The 19,557-nt window shown below is 45.1% G+C and overlaps 1 protein-coding gene across 5 annotated transcripts in view; it reads right to left on the minus strand.

Annotated features, from left to right (window-relative positions):
- LOC146359455 (amine sulfotransferase-like) overlaps positions 1-19,557 on the minus strand; it is a 52,300-nt gene that overhangs the window by 11,515 nt on the left and 21,228 nt on the right. For 4 of the 5 annotated variants that reach the window (XM_084827387.1, XM_084827385.1, XM_084827386.1 and 1 more), the window contains 4 exons: positions 15,172-15,380; positions 12,871-12,994; positions 9,909-10,003; positions 5,022-5,202 (listed from right to left, as the gene is read on the minus strand). In XM_084827387.1, the coding sequence (XP_084683513.1) occupies positions 5,022-5,202; positions 9,909-10,003; positions 12,871-12,994; positions 15,172-15,380 (609 nt within the window). Of the gene's footprint in view, positions 1-468; positions 538-5,021; positions 5,203-9,908; positions 10,004-12,870; positions 12,995-15,171; positions 15,381-19,557 lie in introns of all 5 variants that reach the window. The other variant, XM_084827384.1, reaches the window with a different exon arrangement.

The following is a 19,557-nucleotide window of genomic DNA, read 5'->3' on the forward strand; positions in this document are numbered from 1 at the left end:
GCATGTTCTTCCCCCCACCCTTTTAAGTCATATTCAAGCACTTAGTTTTTTCTTTCTTTCTAAATCCTTAAAGAAAGACATATTATAGCAGCCTATGTGTGTAGTGTTTGTCCCCCCAGCCCCCATGCTGAAGTGAACTGTCTCTGTCTTCTCTGTGTTGATACTCTCAAAACAGACATTAAAGAAAGGTTTTTTTAAAAAAAAAATAGGGTTTGATTTGGCTGTCATCTAATCACCTGCACTATCACCCTGTATTTCTTGAAGTTATCCTGCCTTCTATAAAAGAACTTGAAATATAAAACAATAAATTAAAGACACCCATCATTTGCTTAGGTATTCCTGCCTTTCTTTAGCTATTGTGCATCTGTGTCCGTGTGTGTGCTAGGTTGTAGTTCCACCAACACTATACATCCAAATTGAAAGGCAGTGTTGAAAAAGCATGAGACACATAGTATTTATATTCATTACCTTCTTATTCCACTAACAGTCCACCGTGTGGCAAAGCAATTCAGCACAATATGAGGCATCTTCGGGGTGCTGGCAGGGGCAGAGGTGGGGAGAAGTTACAGCTTTTTGTTTTGGGAGTTTTCCTGGAAAAAATCAAATTTCACCTACACCTTGCACACAAGCCAGTGGGCCAAAGTGCCTGGAATTTGGCAAGTGGGATGCCCTAGAGGGGGGCTGGGAGGGGCCCAGGTTTCACACACATCAGTGAAAACAGGGAGAAGTTACAGCTCTTTGCTTTCTGAGTTTCTTTGGAAAACCTCAGATTTTACCAGCACCTTGCACACCTTGCAGCACCTTGCCAGTGGGCCAAAGTGCCTGAACTCTGGTGGGTGGGATGCCCTCGAGGGGTGCTGGGAGGGGCCCAGGTATCACACACGTGCATGGAAACAGGGAGACCTTACGGCTCTTGGCTTTGGGAGTTTTCCTGGAAAAACTCAAATTTCACTTGCACCTAGCACACAAGCTGATGGGCCAAACTGCCTGGAATTTAGCAAGTGGGATGCCCTCAAGGGGGGCTGGGAGAGGCCCAGGTTTCAGGCACGTGTGTGTGCAGAATCAGGGAGAAGTTACAGCTCTTTGTTTGGAGAGTTTCTCTGGAAAACCTCAGATTTCGTAATTACAAACTGGATGAAAGCTTTCATAACAAATTACATACATCTGGAACAAACGGAATTTGTCCCCAAACGCCAAATATCTGACCCAATAAGGAGACTATTAAATATAATTGAATACTGCAAAACAACAGCATCCCCATCAACCATTTTGGGATCATTAGACAAATTCAAAGCTTTTGACTGTGCAGAACCCTCATTCCTAATCAGTACGATGGCCAAATATGGGTTCGGCAAAAAATTTAAGCACATCCTACATCAAATTTACTCTCACTCAGAAGCAAAACTGAGAAATAATCATTATGACTCAGTTCCAATAACCATCCGACATGGAACAAAACAAGGATGCCCATTGTCACCACTCCTATTTGCATTAGTATTAGAACCTCTAGCAGACAAAATCCATAAAGAACTAGATCAATACGGGGTGAGGATAAGCTCACATCCCCACACGATAAGCCTTTATGCAGACAACATGGTCATATATAGAGAACAGCAATAGCAGCTGCAGTTAAACTTAAATTAATCCTGGCTGATTTCACACAAGCGGCAGGCCCACGCGTTAATTATTCAAAATCAGAGGCCATGTTTTTCAACACAAAAATACTATGCCAGTTCTCTGGTTTGATGGATACCTTAGTGGTCCATACTATGTTTCATTATCTAGGGATACAAGTACAAAAAATTTAAACAAACTCTACAAAGCAAATTATGGAAAGGTCTGGAAAGATATCAACAGGGACATAAGATGATGGAGGTTAATGAAGCTACCTATAATGGACAGACTGTCGGCAGTAAAGATGACAGTCCTCCCTCGCCTTATGTTCCTTTTCTGAACACTCCCAGTTTATATCCCTCAGAAGCGTTTAAATAAATGGCAGGAAAAAAATAATTCTTTTATCTTTGCTACAAAACACCCAAAGATTAGAACAGCCCTACTCCACCTGCAAGCACAACAGGGGGGTTGGGGGATACCGAACTGGCAACTCTGTTATGATGCCTGTCAACTTCAGCAGGTAATCCCCATAATTTTAAAAGATGAGGGAAAGCAATGGGTTTCAATGGAAAATATAGAGATAAAGGGAATATCGTTAAGCCATCATCTATTGCTAAAAAATAAAACTAACCTTAGGCGCCTAGTCGAAAATAGATTTACACAAACCACTTGCCAGAGCTGGACAAGGCAGGCAGCGAAATTGTCCCCAGGGACGTCGCCACTACTCCCAATGGAAAGTCACCCTAATTTCCATAACAAGGCCAGGATACATAATTTTGCTGAATGGAAAGAAAGAGGGCTCCATCGGCTGTACCAATTCTATAAGGAGGGTCAACCAATACAAATGGAGGCTTTAAAAGAAAAGTTGGGCAATGTAACATTGCCCTGGCTTTTGAGTTGCCAACTCCAGTCCTTTTTGAGTTCCTCTGCAGTGAAAAATGAGGCCACTAGAAGCCTATGTTTGAAAAATTAACGGTAGGGAACTCAGGAGAGATCTGGGGATTTATTTCTGTAACGTACAAACAGTTCCTGCATTTTACATTTGATTTAACCACTCCACAAAAAACTTGGTGGGAAACAAACTGGAACATTAAAGTAGATGACTACGACTGGCAATAATCATGGGATAAGCCTCCATATAAATCAATATCAGCCCAAACTAGAGAGATGTCACTGAAAATAGTCCATGGATGGTATCTGACTCCAAGGCATCTCTCACTTATGACACTGTCAGCTTCTCCTCACTGTTGGAGGGGGTGTCAGGAGTCAGGAACGTCCCGGCACACAGGGTGGGATTATGCAGAAGTCCAACCATTTTGGCAGGCAGTGGCAGCAGAGACTGGCCATATTACAACCCATATCCCACATATGCCCAGTCTAGAAGTATTAAATTTGTTTATAGTGGAGACCAGTGATTTAAACGGTAAGGAGCTGATTACTCATTTACTTGTAGCTGCCAGATCCATGATAGCTAGGTTTTGGACAGGATTCTCCTTCCAGGGATTAGATTACTGGTATGCCATGGTCTGTCAAATTTGCCATAATGGAAAAAATATTGCACAAGTTGAAGGTGGCCAGGGGTCAAAGCAAACACGATTCATTCCATGCGAAATGGTTTGTCTTTATCGCATATACGAACAGAACATCAATATTTGATTCCCTCACACTATAAAACCCTATGGCTTTTATAAGGAAGAAAATAGATGAAGAATAATCCTGAGTCTGCCTGATAAAATATCTAGTAGCACTGATTAGTATTACCTGTGACCTCTCTACACCCATTAAGATATAACTGTATGGTGAGAAGATGTAATCCTGATGGAATTTGTTTTATTTTAGTTTCTATTTTGGTTTGGTTGTATTTTGCTTTGTTAGTATTACTGAAATTCAATAAAAAATTTGTATTAAAAAGAAAAAAAAAGAAAAGAAGAAAACCTCAGATTTCCCCAGCACCTTGCACAAAAGCCAGTGGGCCAAAGTGCCTGAACTCTGGTGTATGTAATGCCCTGGAGGGGGACTGGGAGAGGCCCAGGTTTCACACACATCTGTGGAAAAAGGGAGAAGTTACAGCTCTTTGCTTGGAGAGTTTCTTTGGAAAACCTCAGATTTTATCTCCTCCTAGCACAAAAACCAAACTGTCTGAAATTTTGCAGGTGGCCTCCTCTCCACAGGGGTGGAGAGGTCCCCAAATTTCATGCTTGTATCCTAAAAACTGGAGAAGTTACGACTGTTTGTGTTTTCCCATGCAAGTCAATCGGAAAATGCCAAAACTGCGCGATCAGAATATCTGAATCTCATTTCGCATTCGGATCCGAGTTGGATCAGAGGAGGTCTGAATTGATCCAAGGTGGATCAGGGTCACTTCAGATGATCCAAAGCGGCATTTGAAACGGATTGGGGGGGGTCCTGACATCTACGGGGGCTTCCTGAAGGAAGGTTCCTAGCAATTAGAAGGCTTAGTGTAGCTATTCCATCTGTTTTCAGTTTCATGGATATTCTGCCCTAAGAAAAAAGATGGGAGAAGGACTCAAAAATTGTGGGAGGGTTATGAACTGGAGGCAACATCATCTGGACCCATGCAAAATTCTATAAGCGAGGCAAGGTGATGGCAAAGGGAAAACCCTCATCTGGATTAGCTTTCTTTGTGAAAACGTTTGGGGGGTGGCCGTTGGAGCAGAATTCAATCATGTGAGCCCCTGTCCCCCTGCAATTGGAAGTGGCATGGCCTAGATGTACATTTACCACCTCATCTGCTGTTTGTGAGAACTAGGTTTGTGGATAGAGGAGCCCAGGGAACAGATAAGCACCTGAGGATACAACAAGCCAAGGCAAGCTAGGCCCAGGGAAATCACAGGCAGAGGAGGGTGTGCTTCAGAGAAAGGAAGTGATAATATGGAAATGTGATCTGAAGAAAGACAAGAAATGAGGAATGGGGCAAAGGAGTAGATACAGAACTTAATAATAGACAGGAAACAGAGGCCATGGTCTGAGGGAGTATATGAGGAAACAGGAGACTTGGAGAGAGAACGACTGAGAGGACTGATGCATTGGTAAAGGATCCGGGGCCCTGGGAAATAGGTTCAGGGCTAGGGCCACAAGAGCCCAGGCCTAGCAACACACTTGAATGCAGGCATTAAAATTCCTGAGCTGGTTCTGTTCCACCGACATTGGCTGAGTCATCATGAATGGTGTGATAGCTGGTGACTGCTATAGAAGTGGCACAGAGGACAATTTCTAAGTCGGATGGAAGAATATGAATCTGAATCTTTGGCATTCCAAATGCTGGAAAATATGCAAGATTTTGTCCAATTCGGGGATCGAATGTTTTGCTTTCATTTATGGTTTAGAAAACCTTAAAATGCCTCATTCTACAAAGATGCATTTGAATTTTGTTGTCTCAGTGTTACCTTTGCGCAAATGGTGAAGATTCTTTTTCCTTAATAAACATTCAAGCAACATCTCTTTATTCGCCTTAGGATCCGCTTTCATATTCTTGAACGTAGCCAGCTCCACAACTTTGTCCACCTCCTGGCTGCTCAGCTGCTTCCCCACAAAAGAACAGATTTCTAATACAGCACTTCTAAGGTCCTGAAATAATAATTATTTCACTTCTGAGGTTTTTGCAATCCTGTATACACTTACCTGGGAGTAATTCAGGGACAGACTTCTAAGTAGACATGCACAGGCTTGTGCTGTTAGAGTAACATTACTGTAAGCTTGGTGAAATGGGCTGCAGTCCACAAAAGTTGATGCCATAAAAATGTGTTGGACTTTAAGGTGCCACAAGGCTCTTTGTTGTTTTTGCTGCAACAGACTTGGTGGAAATGAATATACAGGCAGTCCTCCAAGGAGGTGACTTAGCTGCAAGGGTTTCTACTACTACAGATAAAGAAGCATCCTTAGCAGAGGTACAAGTGGGGATGTATGAAATCCCTACTTGGCTCCGTGCCGGTCAATCCGCGGTGGGAGGGAGGCGCTCCATCCCTCCCCCCGGAATCCTCCCTGGCCGGCTCCGCTCTGCGGCAGCTCTGCAGAGCTGCCGGCCAGGGCCAGCCGCAGCCGAAGTTCTGGCCTCTGCTGGGCTGCTGCGGCCGCAAATGGCGGCCATCGTAGCGGCCGCCATTTGTGTCCTTTCAGTAAGCCATTTGCGTGGCTGCCTTTTGCCGTGATAGGCTACATAAATACTTATGTAGCCTATCATGATTTACTGCAAGGACGCAAATGGCGGCCGCTATGTCAGCCGCCATTTGCAGCCGCAGCAGCCCGGCAGCAGCCGGGAGACCAGCCGCCGCTGGAGCTGCTGGAGCCACAGGAGCCGCCGCCAGGTACATTCCATCCTGGGGCGATTCCACAGGGTGGGGGAGGCTGTTCTGCCATGGATTCTGGGGGGGGGGCGGATTCTAAAGAATCCAGCCTTACTGGAGTCTGTGGCAGAATTCTCTGACATCCCTGGGTACAAGGGAAGAGCCAATGCAGCTCCATCTCAATTGCCAATGCAAAGATCTTGATGGTTAATTATAACAGTCATAGCCTTCTTTAACTAGTTGTGCTCAGTACATCACCTTTCCCATAACCTTTTTTTTAGCAATGTGTGGGACATAGTTTGCACTGTCCATTCTTGGTAAATGTCCTGGCTTTTACCAAATGAGTGCATATATCTATAAGAAGGCAATGGAGACATCAAGGGAACAAACTCCACCCACTAGCTATTATTCAACTTCAGCTGAAAGTGGAAAATATTATCTATTATTTCTTTAAAATATGTGTAGGCCGCCTTTCAGGGCAAGCTGGTTTACACAGTGAAGTCCCATATAGTAAAAACCCATACAACGAGGAAACAGACGAGAATTAATAAATGAAAAAGATCAAACCTACTGTAACATCTCAGCTAATATATAATGGATCCTGTGCCACTCACAGTTTAAAGTAATGCTGTTGCATGCATATGATAGACAGTTGTTGGGCTCCTTCACACAGAGCTTTTATTCTGCTATTGTGATTGTTCACTCACAGAAGTTTGTGGGCCCTTTAGATGAGGCTGTGAACCTCCAGGGCATCTCCTTCACTAAATGACTGTTATTCCATTGTTTAAAAGATGAGGGATAATGAGCTATTAATTTACCACGTGTCCGTTCCACTTGAGTTCCCTCTGTGACAAAGGAAAAGTCGAAAGGAGTCGGATCAATGAAACATATGGAAGACTCAGATAATGGGGAGAAGGAGGGGGAAAGGGGAAGAGAGAGTCCATTGTGATCCTGCATTTAAAATGGAAGCAGAAAGCTCCATTTTAAATGCAGGATTTTAGGCTGGTGTAAAGATGCTAATTACCTCTCCATCAGACTTTTGCCACCTCTCCATGGTGGCAGACCCATGACAGCCAGTCTGTCAGCCCTCTGCTAGGCCTATGCAGCCTCTCTCTTCAAAATGCCAGCCAGAGTTCACAGGCTGAACATGGAGCAAGAAAGCAGCAGCTTTCACCCAAGCCTGTGGTGAGAAGACGGATGTGGAGACTGCTCTCTGGTGGTGGGCGTTGAGAAAGCAGTACAATTCATCTTTTCCTTTTCTAGTCACAGAACCATAGGTAGGCAGTTCCTTCCGTCTCAGGGACATTCTGACTTGAATGTCTTCCCCACTAAATAAAAAAGTGGGTGGGTGGGGAGACCAGTCCCATTTTTTAAAATAATAACATGTCATTATAGCCAGCCGTTTCTGGCATACCTTCCTTTTCTTAAGGAGATTGCTGGTGACTAGCATGGGATGGGGCTTGGGTGGTAGATGTTCTCTTAAAGAGAAAACACTCCCCCCCATCCCTATTGTTCCAGCTAGCATGCTGCATAAGGGAAGCTGGATCTCTGCATGAACAGAACAGCCTTCCTCAACCTTATACCCTCCAGATGTGCTGGACTGCAATTCCCATCATTCCAAGCCAGCATGGCCATGCTATAGGACATGATGGGAGTTGCAGCCCCACATATCTGGAGGGCATGAGGTTGGGGAAGGCTGGAACAGAACAACAGAAGCTGGTTTTGAGATGGAAACCGCAGTTTGGGGGTGGAGCTGAGAAAGTGGGAGAGGGCTGGTTCTGAGCTCTGGAAGGCAGCTCTTGGGACCTGCCCCTCTGGAGATCAAATGTGGGATGCAAGCTGTCTGTATCCATCTGTGTTCAACCTGTATATCCGTCCGTAAATTAACCCAAATATTTCAAAATGCTGTAAATCTCCAGTGATCCTTCCTTTTGAAGGAAACCAAATCCAGGTAATTGCTGCTCTCTGCAACTTCTCACCACTCAAGAAAGTGGGTTGAACATAAGAATAACATAAACATAAGTCTTGTCAGTGCCGCTGAAAAGTAGGGGTGGTTATAACAACCATTTCAACTTTCTGTACATAATGCCTCTAATACTGCACATATTATGCTTTCCTGGCCCCCAAACTGCGCATATTAAAATATAAGCGTTTTTTAAACTCCCTTTTTTATGCGGAAAAAAGGGTGGCAAAATGGCTGGTGCTCACCTGACGGTGGCACGGTGAGTCCAGGAGGGTACAAAAGGGTGTGAGGACAAGGGCTCAGTGGGCACAGTCTGTGGGTTTCGGGCGGGGTGGGGCGACGGACTCCTGGACCCAGTCTGGCACTTGTGACACCCCTATGCTAAGTTCAATATTCTTATGTTTTTGGAATGGAAAAGTTGGCTCACTACTTTATCAGAAGGGAGGACAGGGGGACAGTCACATAGACCAACTGAAGAGAGCCAGGCTTCCCACAAGGTAATTTTATTATTTTTAATATTTTACAGTTTTATTGTTTTGAATTGCTATGTAGATGGGCTTTTTAGCAAATAAGGCAATATGTAAATGTTAATAATAAATAATAAAATATTCTTCCTAATGGATACACAGATCAGATGATGTATCCAGTTCAGCCCTATTTAACGTCTCTGGCAAATATTAACACCCTGTGGCTTTGTGGGAAGTCTGCTCCCCCCCCCCCGGTCCTTCTTTCCTCCTAAGTGATGCATCATCATCATCATCATCAATATTATTGACCTCCATAGTACTGAAGGCATGAAAAGCACCTTGCAATGCTTATGTCTTTCATCACTGTTACCAGACAGGGCTGTCATTATGATAATCACACCTTAATCCTTAACATAACCGGTTTGTTTGTTATTATAGCATCCGTCACATGACAGGAAGAGATGACTTGCACAGGCTGTTTGGATTTACTTTTTCCCTACTGACATCTTAAAGAAGTAAGGAGGGAAAGCTGTGGTGGAAAAGCCAGACACGGTGTATTTTTGTAATGCCCAAATCAGTGGTGCAGAAACGGTTTCTGGCAGGGGAGCAGATTTCTTGTGAACAGACCCCATGCCCTGATGTCATCCCCCTATTTTTCTCCATGCTGGGAGGAGGCACAGAAGTCTGCCTCCTCCCAGCACAGAGAAAGGGACCCCCGGCTGCCCTGCATCCCCACTGCTATCCTCACTCTGAGATCAGAGATAACAGCAGGGCTTTCCACTGTTATCTCCAATCTCAGACTGGAGATAGCTGTGGGGATGACGGAGGGGGGCAGGCATTGGGATTAGTCCACACCAGGGAGAGCAGCTGGTCTTCTCTGTGCAGGTGAGTCCCAACACCCAGGCTGCCCCACATCCCCATTGCTACCTCTGATCTCAGATCAGAGACAGCAGTGGAGATGAGGACCTCATGGGCGAGACCCAACGCCCAGGCCAACCTGTGTCTCCGTTGGTATCTCCGCTCTGAGATCAGAGATAACAGGAGGGATTCCCGCTGTTATCTCTGATCTGAGATTGGAGATAGCAGCAGGGGATGGACTCTGAGGGGATTCCTCTGGGGGCTGGGCTTGGCGCATGAGCCCCACCCCCAGGAGGAACCCCAAGAGGCAGCGCAGATCAGGTTCTGGACTCCTGGTCCAAATAGTCCAAAAGCATTCTGGGCCATTCAAAGAAACACCATCTCCTTCTCCTTTCCCTACTTGCTTCTTTAAGATGGAGGTGTGGAAAAGTAATGTCTGAAGTACCCCTGAAAACCTTACTTACTTGCACAAAAGAGATGGTTGTACCAGTGCAAGGATTCCAGGGCATGTCTTAATGGTGCTGAAACGGCATCTTTAGAATCAGAGCCCCAGTTGGGCTTCTGGGTGCCGGATCTTCAGTGAATCTCACAATATCAAAGAAATATAGTAATTGTCTTTTGGTATCGCTGGGAGTTCCACCTGTCCAAGTCTAACACCCTATCCACTGAGTCATACTGGAGAAGAAGAGAGACTCATCTCACCTTAATCATGTCCTCATAGGAAAGGAAGAGAATATTGAACTCATTCTTATGGGTGTACCACCCTTTCACATGATCAAAGATCAAACTGCAAGCAACTGTTGGTCAAGCAAAGAAAGAAAAATACATTGACAACAACATTCACACTTTGTTCAGTGCTCCTCTTTGTCTCATTTGTAACAGAAACTGGGCCGGGACTTTCACATGCAGCAATTGCAAGGAATGTCCACAAACTGGTGCAAATATAATGCTGCTGATCTTTTAACCATGGTAACAACTAGGCTCACATGGTCCTCACCCATCTCTCTCTAATATTAATCCCCTGTTCCTTCCTGTTGGCTTTAAACATAGTTTAGCATCACATTTCCCCAACCCTAACCATGGTTGCTAACCAGGTTCTCCATCTTAACCAGGATTTCAAACCAGAATTTGAAGCTTGTATGAATTAGGCCCAAGAAAAAGTTTAAAACTGTGCGTGGTTAATTCGTGATGTGTTTTCAGATTGCATTTTTCAAGAAATGTAAATGTTACCATTAAAGAATGTCATTTGGACCTAATTGCCCACTCAGTGATGATGACTTCTATAGGTACATCTAAGTCAAAACAGTGAAATGCTACTTAAGAAATAGTAGCTTTGCTCCTATGGCAAGTAGCAGCTTCAGGTGGGACATACTGCTTGCCCAATCCTGATAGGGCTCCCCACTCCCCAGGGTGTGTGTTAATTTTAAAGGAAAAAGCAGCCATGCATTTAACATATTGACCTGGTTCACACAATCACTGCAGCCCACCATGTCTTATTTAAGCGGTGATGTGTCGCAGTGCCCATGGGCACCAGGTTGCCTCTTTCAAGCCCTGGTCGTGGCTCATCGTGTCATCCAAACCCAGATGGCATGGCTTGTTGGAGGGGGAAAGGACACTTCAGTAATCAATAGGCTGTTGTAGGGTTATTGGAGCGTTGTTTCCCCCTCCAACAAGCCATGCCCCCCAACACAGAAGACCATGGCAACCTCCTGTGGGGGTCGAATATTCAAAATGGCCACTGGCACAACCCACCATGGCTTAAATAAGCTATCCTGGGCTGCGGTGATTGTGCAAACCAGCCCACTTTTGCCACTGAAAGCTAAAAGCAAGGAGCCATGTAGAGGGCTCTTTCTTCTTTCTCAAAAGGCCATTAATTTGAGGCAAAAGGAGACATGTATGGTGATGGTGATGCAGCTCAGAATGCTTCCAAACAAGGCTTTTATGGTCTTGAATGAGACTGTCCTGCCTCATTCACAGAATTTTGCAGGGGGGAGGGGGAGATGTTGTCTTCTACTTGTAACCCTCCCATGTTTTCCCACTGCTTTTCCTGTCTTTTTTCTTAATGTGAAAAATCTATTCAGGTGAAAAAGATGGAATTGGTCTTTTGATTTGGAGTGCTACAAACCCCCTGTCTGGAAGCACACTCTGTCTCTTACTCTCTGTCTCTCCCAGTTGCCTGTGCATTGCCTCTTGAGAGAGAGATGTCTCTCTCTCTCTCTCTCTCTCTCTCTCTCTCTCTCTCTCTCTCTGGGTTCACATGTGCCTGCTTTTAGATCACAGGGTAATTTGCTACTCTGGTGCTCATCAAGTGAAAATATTTCTTGCCCTAGGTGTGAGAGAAATAATTATTTTGTCAAAAACGTGCCAGTTGTCATGGGATTTAGGAATGTTATTTTATGTATAAGTATTATAAAAAGTCTGGAGTTTAGTAATATTATTTAGACATAGTTGCTTTACAAATGGAAATATATGCTAGAAAATTATCTTAGGACCTTATCTCTAGACAGTGGCTAGACAGCCATAGGATTACTTGGTTTCTGGGAACCGAGCTCTGATCCAGAAAATCGCCTCCCCGCCCCCTCCCCCACTGCCTCATAGGTGGTGTGGATCATCCTTGGCTTTGCACTCATAAGAGCAGCGCAGAGCGGGAGGAAAGGGGGTGTTCCCAGGGGCAGGGAGGGGACCTCGGAAGGGCCGGTACGACGCTTCCTAGGCATCATCCAGCCTTCCCCCCACCGCTCCAAAGCACCATGGCTAGACAGCCGAAATCACTCATCTAGCCACGAATGCAGGTCAGCTGGAGCATGGAGGAGAAGATGCCCCCGCGCTCCGCCCGCCCTGCATTGGCTAGGCAGTCGCCTACGAGTTCAGAGGTGGCCGCCTATCCCCATAGGATTGCACCCTCCATGGGACATAAATAATGAAAATAAAATAATCTAGACATGTCTAAGAGAGCAATCCTCTGGCCTCTAGAAGGGACTGGGGAGCCTGGGGATAAAGATTCCTCCAGCCTCCCCAGCCTCCTTCCCTGCCACTCCTCAGCCCCAGTTAGATGGGCAAAAATGCCCATCTAGCAAAAAAGCAGAGCAGGAGGAGTGCGGAAGTGAAAGTCACCTCCACGCTCTTCCCGCTCTGCATAGGAAGTCTGTCAGCCTCCAAATTTGGGTGCTGACAGACATCCTGATAGGATTACACCCTATTAAAAAGATATAAAAAGGTGGTCCTGGGGATGGAAAAGAGCTTTTCAGAGAAACTAGCCTCCTTTTAATTGCCTGTAGGAAAAAAGATTGGTAAGTTGCCTAAAATTGTTTTGCTCTGCCTAAGCCTTGATTTAGTATTATTTTGGATATATCATGTGTTTGAATATATTTGTGTGTAAAGCTTTTTACTGAGTATTGTCACACTAATATTTTAATAGAAAATGAGCCTTGTCTAAGAGAGTGTTTTCTGGCAAATATAATCTAGGATCTGAACTTCTTTCTGCCCTGAGATAACATTTTATTATTGGAGGAATTTGAATATGTCCTGTTAAACAGGTGAGAGCATATGAGACAACCTCTGCCAAAAGAGTCATATTTCACAGCTGGAGTTGCATTTAGTCTAATTCTTTGCATTTCAGTGACCTTAAAAAACAACAACAACCAACTGCACATTTCAGTCTTACCTTTCCCAGCTAAATACTTCTCCATGAAGTGATCCAGATCTGATATTTCAAATGCGCCTATCATTTTTGAGTAATGAAAGGAGGATACCATAACATCTTTAGGATTTCTGTACACATAAATGATCTGCAAGATTAAATTTTGTTTATAGCCTTCTCAACAAATTGATGGATTGCTATGGGAACACACTGAGCGATGCTCTTGTAAAATTTAATTTGTTGTACTAGTTTCACTCCCATCAGCAATATAGAGATACTACCAATGACATACCTTGAATTGTAAAACGTTACAAGCATTATTGCAAGAAAGACAATAAAGGTAATGTATGGGAAGTACTTTGTTTAGTTTTTCAGTGTTACAAATCCTTTTGAGACCAGGCACAACTCTGCATATTTCTCCTGGAGTATACATCTCATTTTAGTAAAATGGTAAAAGTAGCAAGATTATCTCTTGCTGCTATGCCTTAGAAACCAGATGGGGAAATTTGATTTCCCCCCCTACTTTTTGGAACATAAACATACACAGAATTTAAAGGCAAACTGCTGACAAGCTAGAACTCCCTGTCTGCTTTATGAGATGTGCATAGAATACTGAGAAATTGTGATAGAAAGAGACCATGCGATGGTCCAAATGAGATTGTTGCACACAGGGATTTTGCAGAAGGCCGTTTTCCAGCCTGTCCTGAGCCAGTGGGTGAGCGCATGCCTTGTTAGCTAAGCCATCTAGCCTAGTGAGCTGAACCACTTCAGACTGCAGGTAGGGGGATCTTCTTAGGGTGCTTTCTGAAGTTTTTATGGTGCCACCGCCGTGCCTCATTCATGGAATTGGGGGAGGGGGCGGTTGAGACACTCTTGTCTGCATTTTGTAATCCTCCCATGTTTTACCACAACTTCTTCCATCTTTTCTCATAGTGCAGAAAATCTGTTAAGAAAATTAAAGATGAAATAGTTGCACAATGCTTTCTAATTAGTAGCACTAGAAGTCCTCCGTCTGGAAATAATTGTAGTTCACCTGTACAGAGGAATTTCTCTCCAACCCCGCCAATGGGGGAAGATTCCATTTTCTGAGGCTTTTTGCAAGGGAGAGAACCCTATACGTTCCTGCGTGCCACATTTCCCTGCACGTCAAAGAAATAGATGTCAGAGCCTAGCTTTCCCTGTCATATATCAGTTTTGTCTATGTTGCTGTTAATATTTTTGTGTGGGGGAACATTCAATAGCACAAACTTCCATCTGCAGTTTGAAGTGGTAAAGTCCAGGTACAGGTTTACCGTCTCAGCCAGAATGAGGCCTGTATCTTCACACAAAGGAAGGGTTGGATTAAAAGCAGAAATCGTTTTCTTGCTGCTGTCAGGATAAATCCTGATCAGGACCCTGAGGACAGGTCATCTGAGGCAGAGGCAGTGTGGGACTCTGCAGAAAGTCCTAGAACAGCATGGGGATTCTGACAAGCCTACTGAGCTACCAAGTCCCTTGCTGCTCCCTGATGAAGCCAAACACCCTGCCTTGACTCCCAACTCCACCCTTTCACACATGCACCACCAAGCTGAGATAGACCACTGCTCTGCTGAGAAATCTAAACTTTTGACTCTGTGCAAATGTAAATTTATTTACTATTACTTCTGTCAATTTACATTGCATCAGGGGTTAGACCCGATGAGGCCCCTTCTAACCCTACTATTCTATAATTCTATGATTGATCTATAAACAGTGCAATCTTAAGGTTTGACTAGAGCTTGAAAAACCCATTCAAATCAAACCTACTTCTAGGGATCAAACTGCCTGTTTGATCTATACAAACATTTGTATAGAGAAGATGGGGAGACCCAATCCACCTAGAACACTACATTTGAGAATGAGAAACTGCTTCCACTAACACTCTCCTCCAGTCCAAATGTGCAAGTTGTTAGTGTGGAGCCCTTTCAAAAAGTTACACATTTAGTGGATCTCCTACTCAGGAAAAATGGAGTGGATTTGGCCCTTATTATCACCATGCCACTTCCCCTCTACTTCCAAGTCTTCCAGACTTCTGCTTGGTGGGATGTTTGAAAGTGATCCCTACGCGTAGCCCTGACTGCTCTTCACACATCCTTTGGATTGGTGTGAGCATCTTTGTTTAAACATCCCATTTAATCATGTTATTTTTCTTCCGCTGTTATCTATGCTGCACTGTTCACACATCCCTATCTATTCGCAGGTGTATTAGCATATGCATGCAAGTATGTATGTATAGATTTGGCATTCAGCAGCTGAGCGATGGATAGTTAATATTTTAATTAGAAAAGCATAACAAGATTTGCTTACTTTTGCTTTTTTGTCTTTCAGCCCCTTTGGAACCAAATAATAGGGCAGGTGGGCCATGATGACACGAGGTGATGGCTGCTGGGTAAAATCCACATTACTTGTGTTATAATCTAGAAATGGAGCCCGATCACATGTGCTAAGATTCTCAGTTCCATTCCGGTGGCCTTCATACAAAATCAAGCACAAAATGTTCTGGGCCCACACAGTTCCTAGAAAGGAATACAAACTTGTTTTAAACCTTGCTGAATTACCCAACCTTGACACAGGCATATATCACCAAGGAGCAGAAGAAGCAATGTAGAGTCATTGTGATTTCAAAGCAGAAATATCTAAGGCCAGAAATGATATCATTTGATAACGAGGCTATATCATGAAGCATATTCAATGATGTTGGTCTTATTCCCTGGTTAACTTAAAATTGCTATCATTATGGGACATATTTGTATTACTTGGTCTTGATCTAGGGCAACAGGACTAAACTACGCTGGCATGCGTTTAGGTCCAAATCAATCAAAATAAATGCAAATACTGGTAAGATCTCTATTGCATAGAGGCAGACTTCTCCTGGCTAATAAAGATCCATATCAACTGATATCAACCAATGGATATAGAGAGGTAAGGGTATGGATTTTAGGTGACATATTATGATTAGAAAGACACCTGTATTTTAAGCTGTTTGCTATTGAATCAGTCCTCAGTTACAAGGAGCTCCATCCCCACCCACCCACCGCCCACACACAAAAACTCCCCTTCTAATCACAGACAGATACACACACACGCACATGACCTCACATGAGAATGGCGCCTAGCTCAAGTTATAGCTATGTCAGTGGAAGCATGTCTTACATCAATGAGTTGGAAGGTGAGTTTGGAACTTGTCATGATGAATAATGAGTGGGGAAAATGGGAACCTCTAGGAAGTTGCCTGATTATGCAGGATCAGGCCATTGCCCCATCCACACCGGTGTTCTCTACCATGGCAGGTTTTGGCTTTTTCCATTCAGACAGGTGTCTTTCCCATCGCTACCTGGAGAGGTTGGGGATCCATCTGAACCAGGAAAGGCTGTGCTCAACATAACCATTGACCTATGTGGACCTTGACATAATGTTACTGTATGCATAAATACATTACTTTGTACACAGTATGTGTCATACTTCTTAAAAGTAGGGCTGTGTTTCACTTCAGACCGCTTTGCTTCAGACTGCTTCACTTCAGACCGATTTGGACCCAACCCACTTCAACTCGGATCCAAATCCGAAACGAGATTTGGACATCCAAATCACTCGTTTTTGATGTTTTCCCATTGACATGCATGGGAAAACACAAACGGCCATAAGTTTTCAGTTTTCAAGCTACATGCATAAAATCTGGGCAACTCTCAGCCCTCCACCCCTGGAGGGGCTTTCACCTGCCAAATCTCTGACAATTTGGTCCAGTACTTTTTGTGCTAGGCACAAATGAAATTTGATTTCTTCCACAAAAACTGTCCAAGCAAAGAGTTGTAATTTTCCTCTGCTTGCACAGAACTGTGTGACATTTAGGGAACTCTCAGCCCCCCTGGAGGGGATCCCATCTGCCAAATTTTGAGAGTTTGGCCCAGTACTTTTTGTGTTAGGCCCAGGTGAAATGTGCTGTTTCCAGAAACTTAGACCAAACTCAGAAGGGTAATAACTAAGTTAGGTGTGTGGAAGCAGACATCACTTTCCCTAATCTCTGCTCTGGTTTCTTTGAAGTGCAAACAACCCCTTTCCCTGAGTACTTATTCAGAAGAGTCACAGGCTGGCTCAGCCCCTCTTTGGCTGAATACACACATTACCTGGCAGGCAGGCAGGCAGAATACAGCAGCTTGTTCTTTGTAGTAATAGTGTGCTTTTTTCCTAGCACACACAAAATGAATATTTTATATTTATTTTATATTTTAATAATACAAAATTAGCCACACCACACCTGCCAAATTTCAGACAGTTTGCAATTTAAAAAATGATGCAAGGGAACGGAAGGAACTGAGAGTGTGGCAAGTGCACACCATTGCCCAGTTTACATTTATGGATGCAGTTGGTGATCTCTGCTGTAGGTTTTGATGACCTCAGGCTCTCAGTGGTCTTCTGACAGAGGCAGGAAGACAGAGCAATTCTGCCAGGCAAGACCTGTGGTAGTTCTAGAGCTAATATATGGCAACAGGCACTGACCTCATATTCTATATGGAAGAGCGGCCTGGAGCCGCAAATGCCTTGCCCACCAGGGCATAGTATAATTATTGTGATGCTTTGGTCACTCTAGATTGAGTACGTACACTTTAAGTCCTTCAATGAGGAGCTATTGAAGGGCAAGTGCAGTGCACGCAGCCGCGGTAATGCCAGCTCCAACAGCGTATGCTGAAGTTGCTTCAAAAAACACTCGTTATGTTTATATATTACTTTTCATAATAAAGGAAGAAAGAAAGGGAAAAGTAAAAACAAATCAACATTGCCTTGCCCACCAGGGCATACGGAACAGCAGTGGTGGAGACATAGCCAAGCCCACCAAGAGGGCATATTCGATAATAGGGGAAGGCCGTGAGGGGTGACTGGGGCTTGACTGCCCTGGGGCAAATAGCAAGAGCAAATGAAAAGCAGATACGGAAAGAAAACTCCCTACATGCCAAAGCATAGGGGGAAGGGAGTAACAGTGCATTACTCATCGGGACTTGAAACTGGAGAATGTGCACCACTCTCGTGCTGAGGTCATCAGACCCCTCTGACGTAACATCCATCTTCCTGGAAACAGAAATCCACCCATGCCAGAAGGGCACATCAATTGGACAAGAACAACAACAGTAGTCTTGACGGACCAAGGCAAGGGCACTGGCACATGGCTGCTGGAGAGAGACACCTGTGAACGCAGTGGGGTGCACATAAGCAATAGGGATGGCAGAGAATTCCGCCACGGACTCCAACGAGGCCGGATTCTAAAGAATCCTGCCGCCCAGAGTCCGTAGCAGAACGGAACACTTACCTCCACCTCCCCGCGGAATCCTTTTCGGCCAGATCCTCCGGCTCTGGATTGCCAGCGATATGGCCGCCATGCCGTATTGCTGGCTGAAGGGGACTGGCTGCGGACCAAATGGTGTCCAGGACGCCATTTGAGGCTGTAAAGTTCTTAGTTTGAGGTAAATGCAGCCGTAAATGGCTACATTTGGCTTCAACTAAGACCTTTACAGCCACAAATGTAAAGGTCTTTACAGCTGCCATTTGCATCCACAGTCAGTCAATACCCCTCAGCCAGCGATACGGCATAGTGGCCGTATCGCTAGTGCTTCAGAGGTGGCCAGCGGATCTGCAGAATCGCCATGGAGCGGAGCTGGCCAAAGAGGATTCCGGGGAGAGGAACCGATTGCCTCCCCCACCCCGTGGGTGGATTCCCCACGGACCGGCAGGTAGGGAATCCGCCCATCCTTAATAAGCAATAGGCCCATGGCATCAAAGCCACCAAGCCCAACTATTCCACCCAGGCATGGGACATGTGGGCAGGCAGAAGCTGGTGGAGAGACACCCATGGGCTCAGCCAGGTGAGAAGGTGCAATAGACCTGTGGCACTGCCTGGGTCCAGAAGCCCTGTTCTGTGGTCCTGCTGGGAGTGATGCTGCTGTAAGGGATGGGGCCCTGTCTCCCCACCTCCTCCTCCTCCTCAGGCACCTGCCCCAGCCTCTTTGCCTGTGCCTCCCTCACTTGCTGCATCAGTATTTCCTGCCATGCAGGTGTTCTCTCCACCACTTTCAGGTGCAGATTGCACATACCGGTCAACATGTACATCCTCTCCTGGCATAGGGGCTCTACATGCCATCTCTGGCCATCCCTCAGCCTTGTTGCCACTTCCCACACATCTGGCAAGAAGTCCCTGCCTGTGACAGGATCCCCGCTCTCCAGGAACTCACCCATCTGCTTCTGGAAATGCCTGGCCACAGGGATCACCTGGCTGAGGAAGGCAGTGCTGTTGCTCAGGGTCTCAGTGGACTCAAGGAACGGCTTGAAGACCACCAAAAGCTGGGACATGGTATCCCACTGCTGCCTGTCAGGGGTTCCTGGAAGCCAATGTCCCCAACCCTTGACATCTTGTGAACAGCACTCTGTTGCTCCACCAATACACTCCAGCATGACATAGGAGGAGTTCCAGCATGTTGCCACATCTTGCACCAGCCTGTGCTGTGGGAGCCCCAACTCTGTCTACTTCTCCTGCAGCAGCCTACTGTCCTTGATGCTGTGGTAGAAGTGCCCAGCCACCTTCCTGCAGCTCTCCAACAGATTACAGAAGCTGGACATGGGGCTGGGATACGCCTTGGTGCTGCCCATTCCAAGGGCGTCCTTCACAGTCAGGTTGAAGATATGCACGATGCAACAGATGCCCTC

This window comes from Heloderma suspectum, chromosome 1, assembly GCF_057233095.1.
Source record: "Heloderma suspectum isolate Gila_16-S chromosome 1, 16-S_ref, whole genome shotgun sequence".
Classification (NCBI taxonomy): Eukaryota; Metazoa; Chordata; class Lepidosauria; order Squamata; family Helodermatidae; genus Heloderma; species Heloderma suspectum.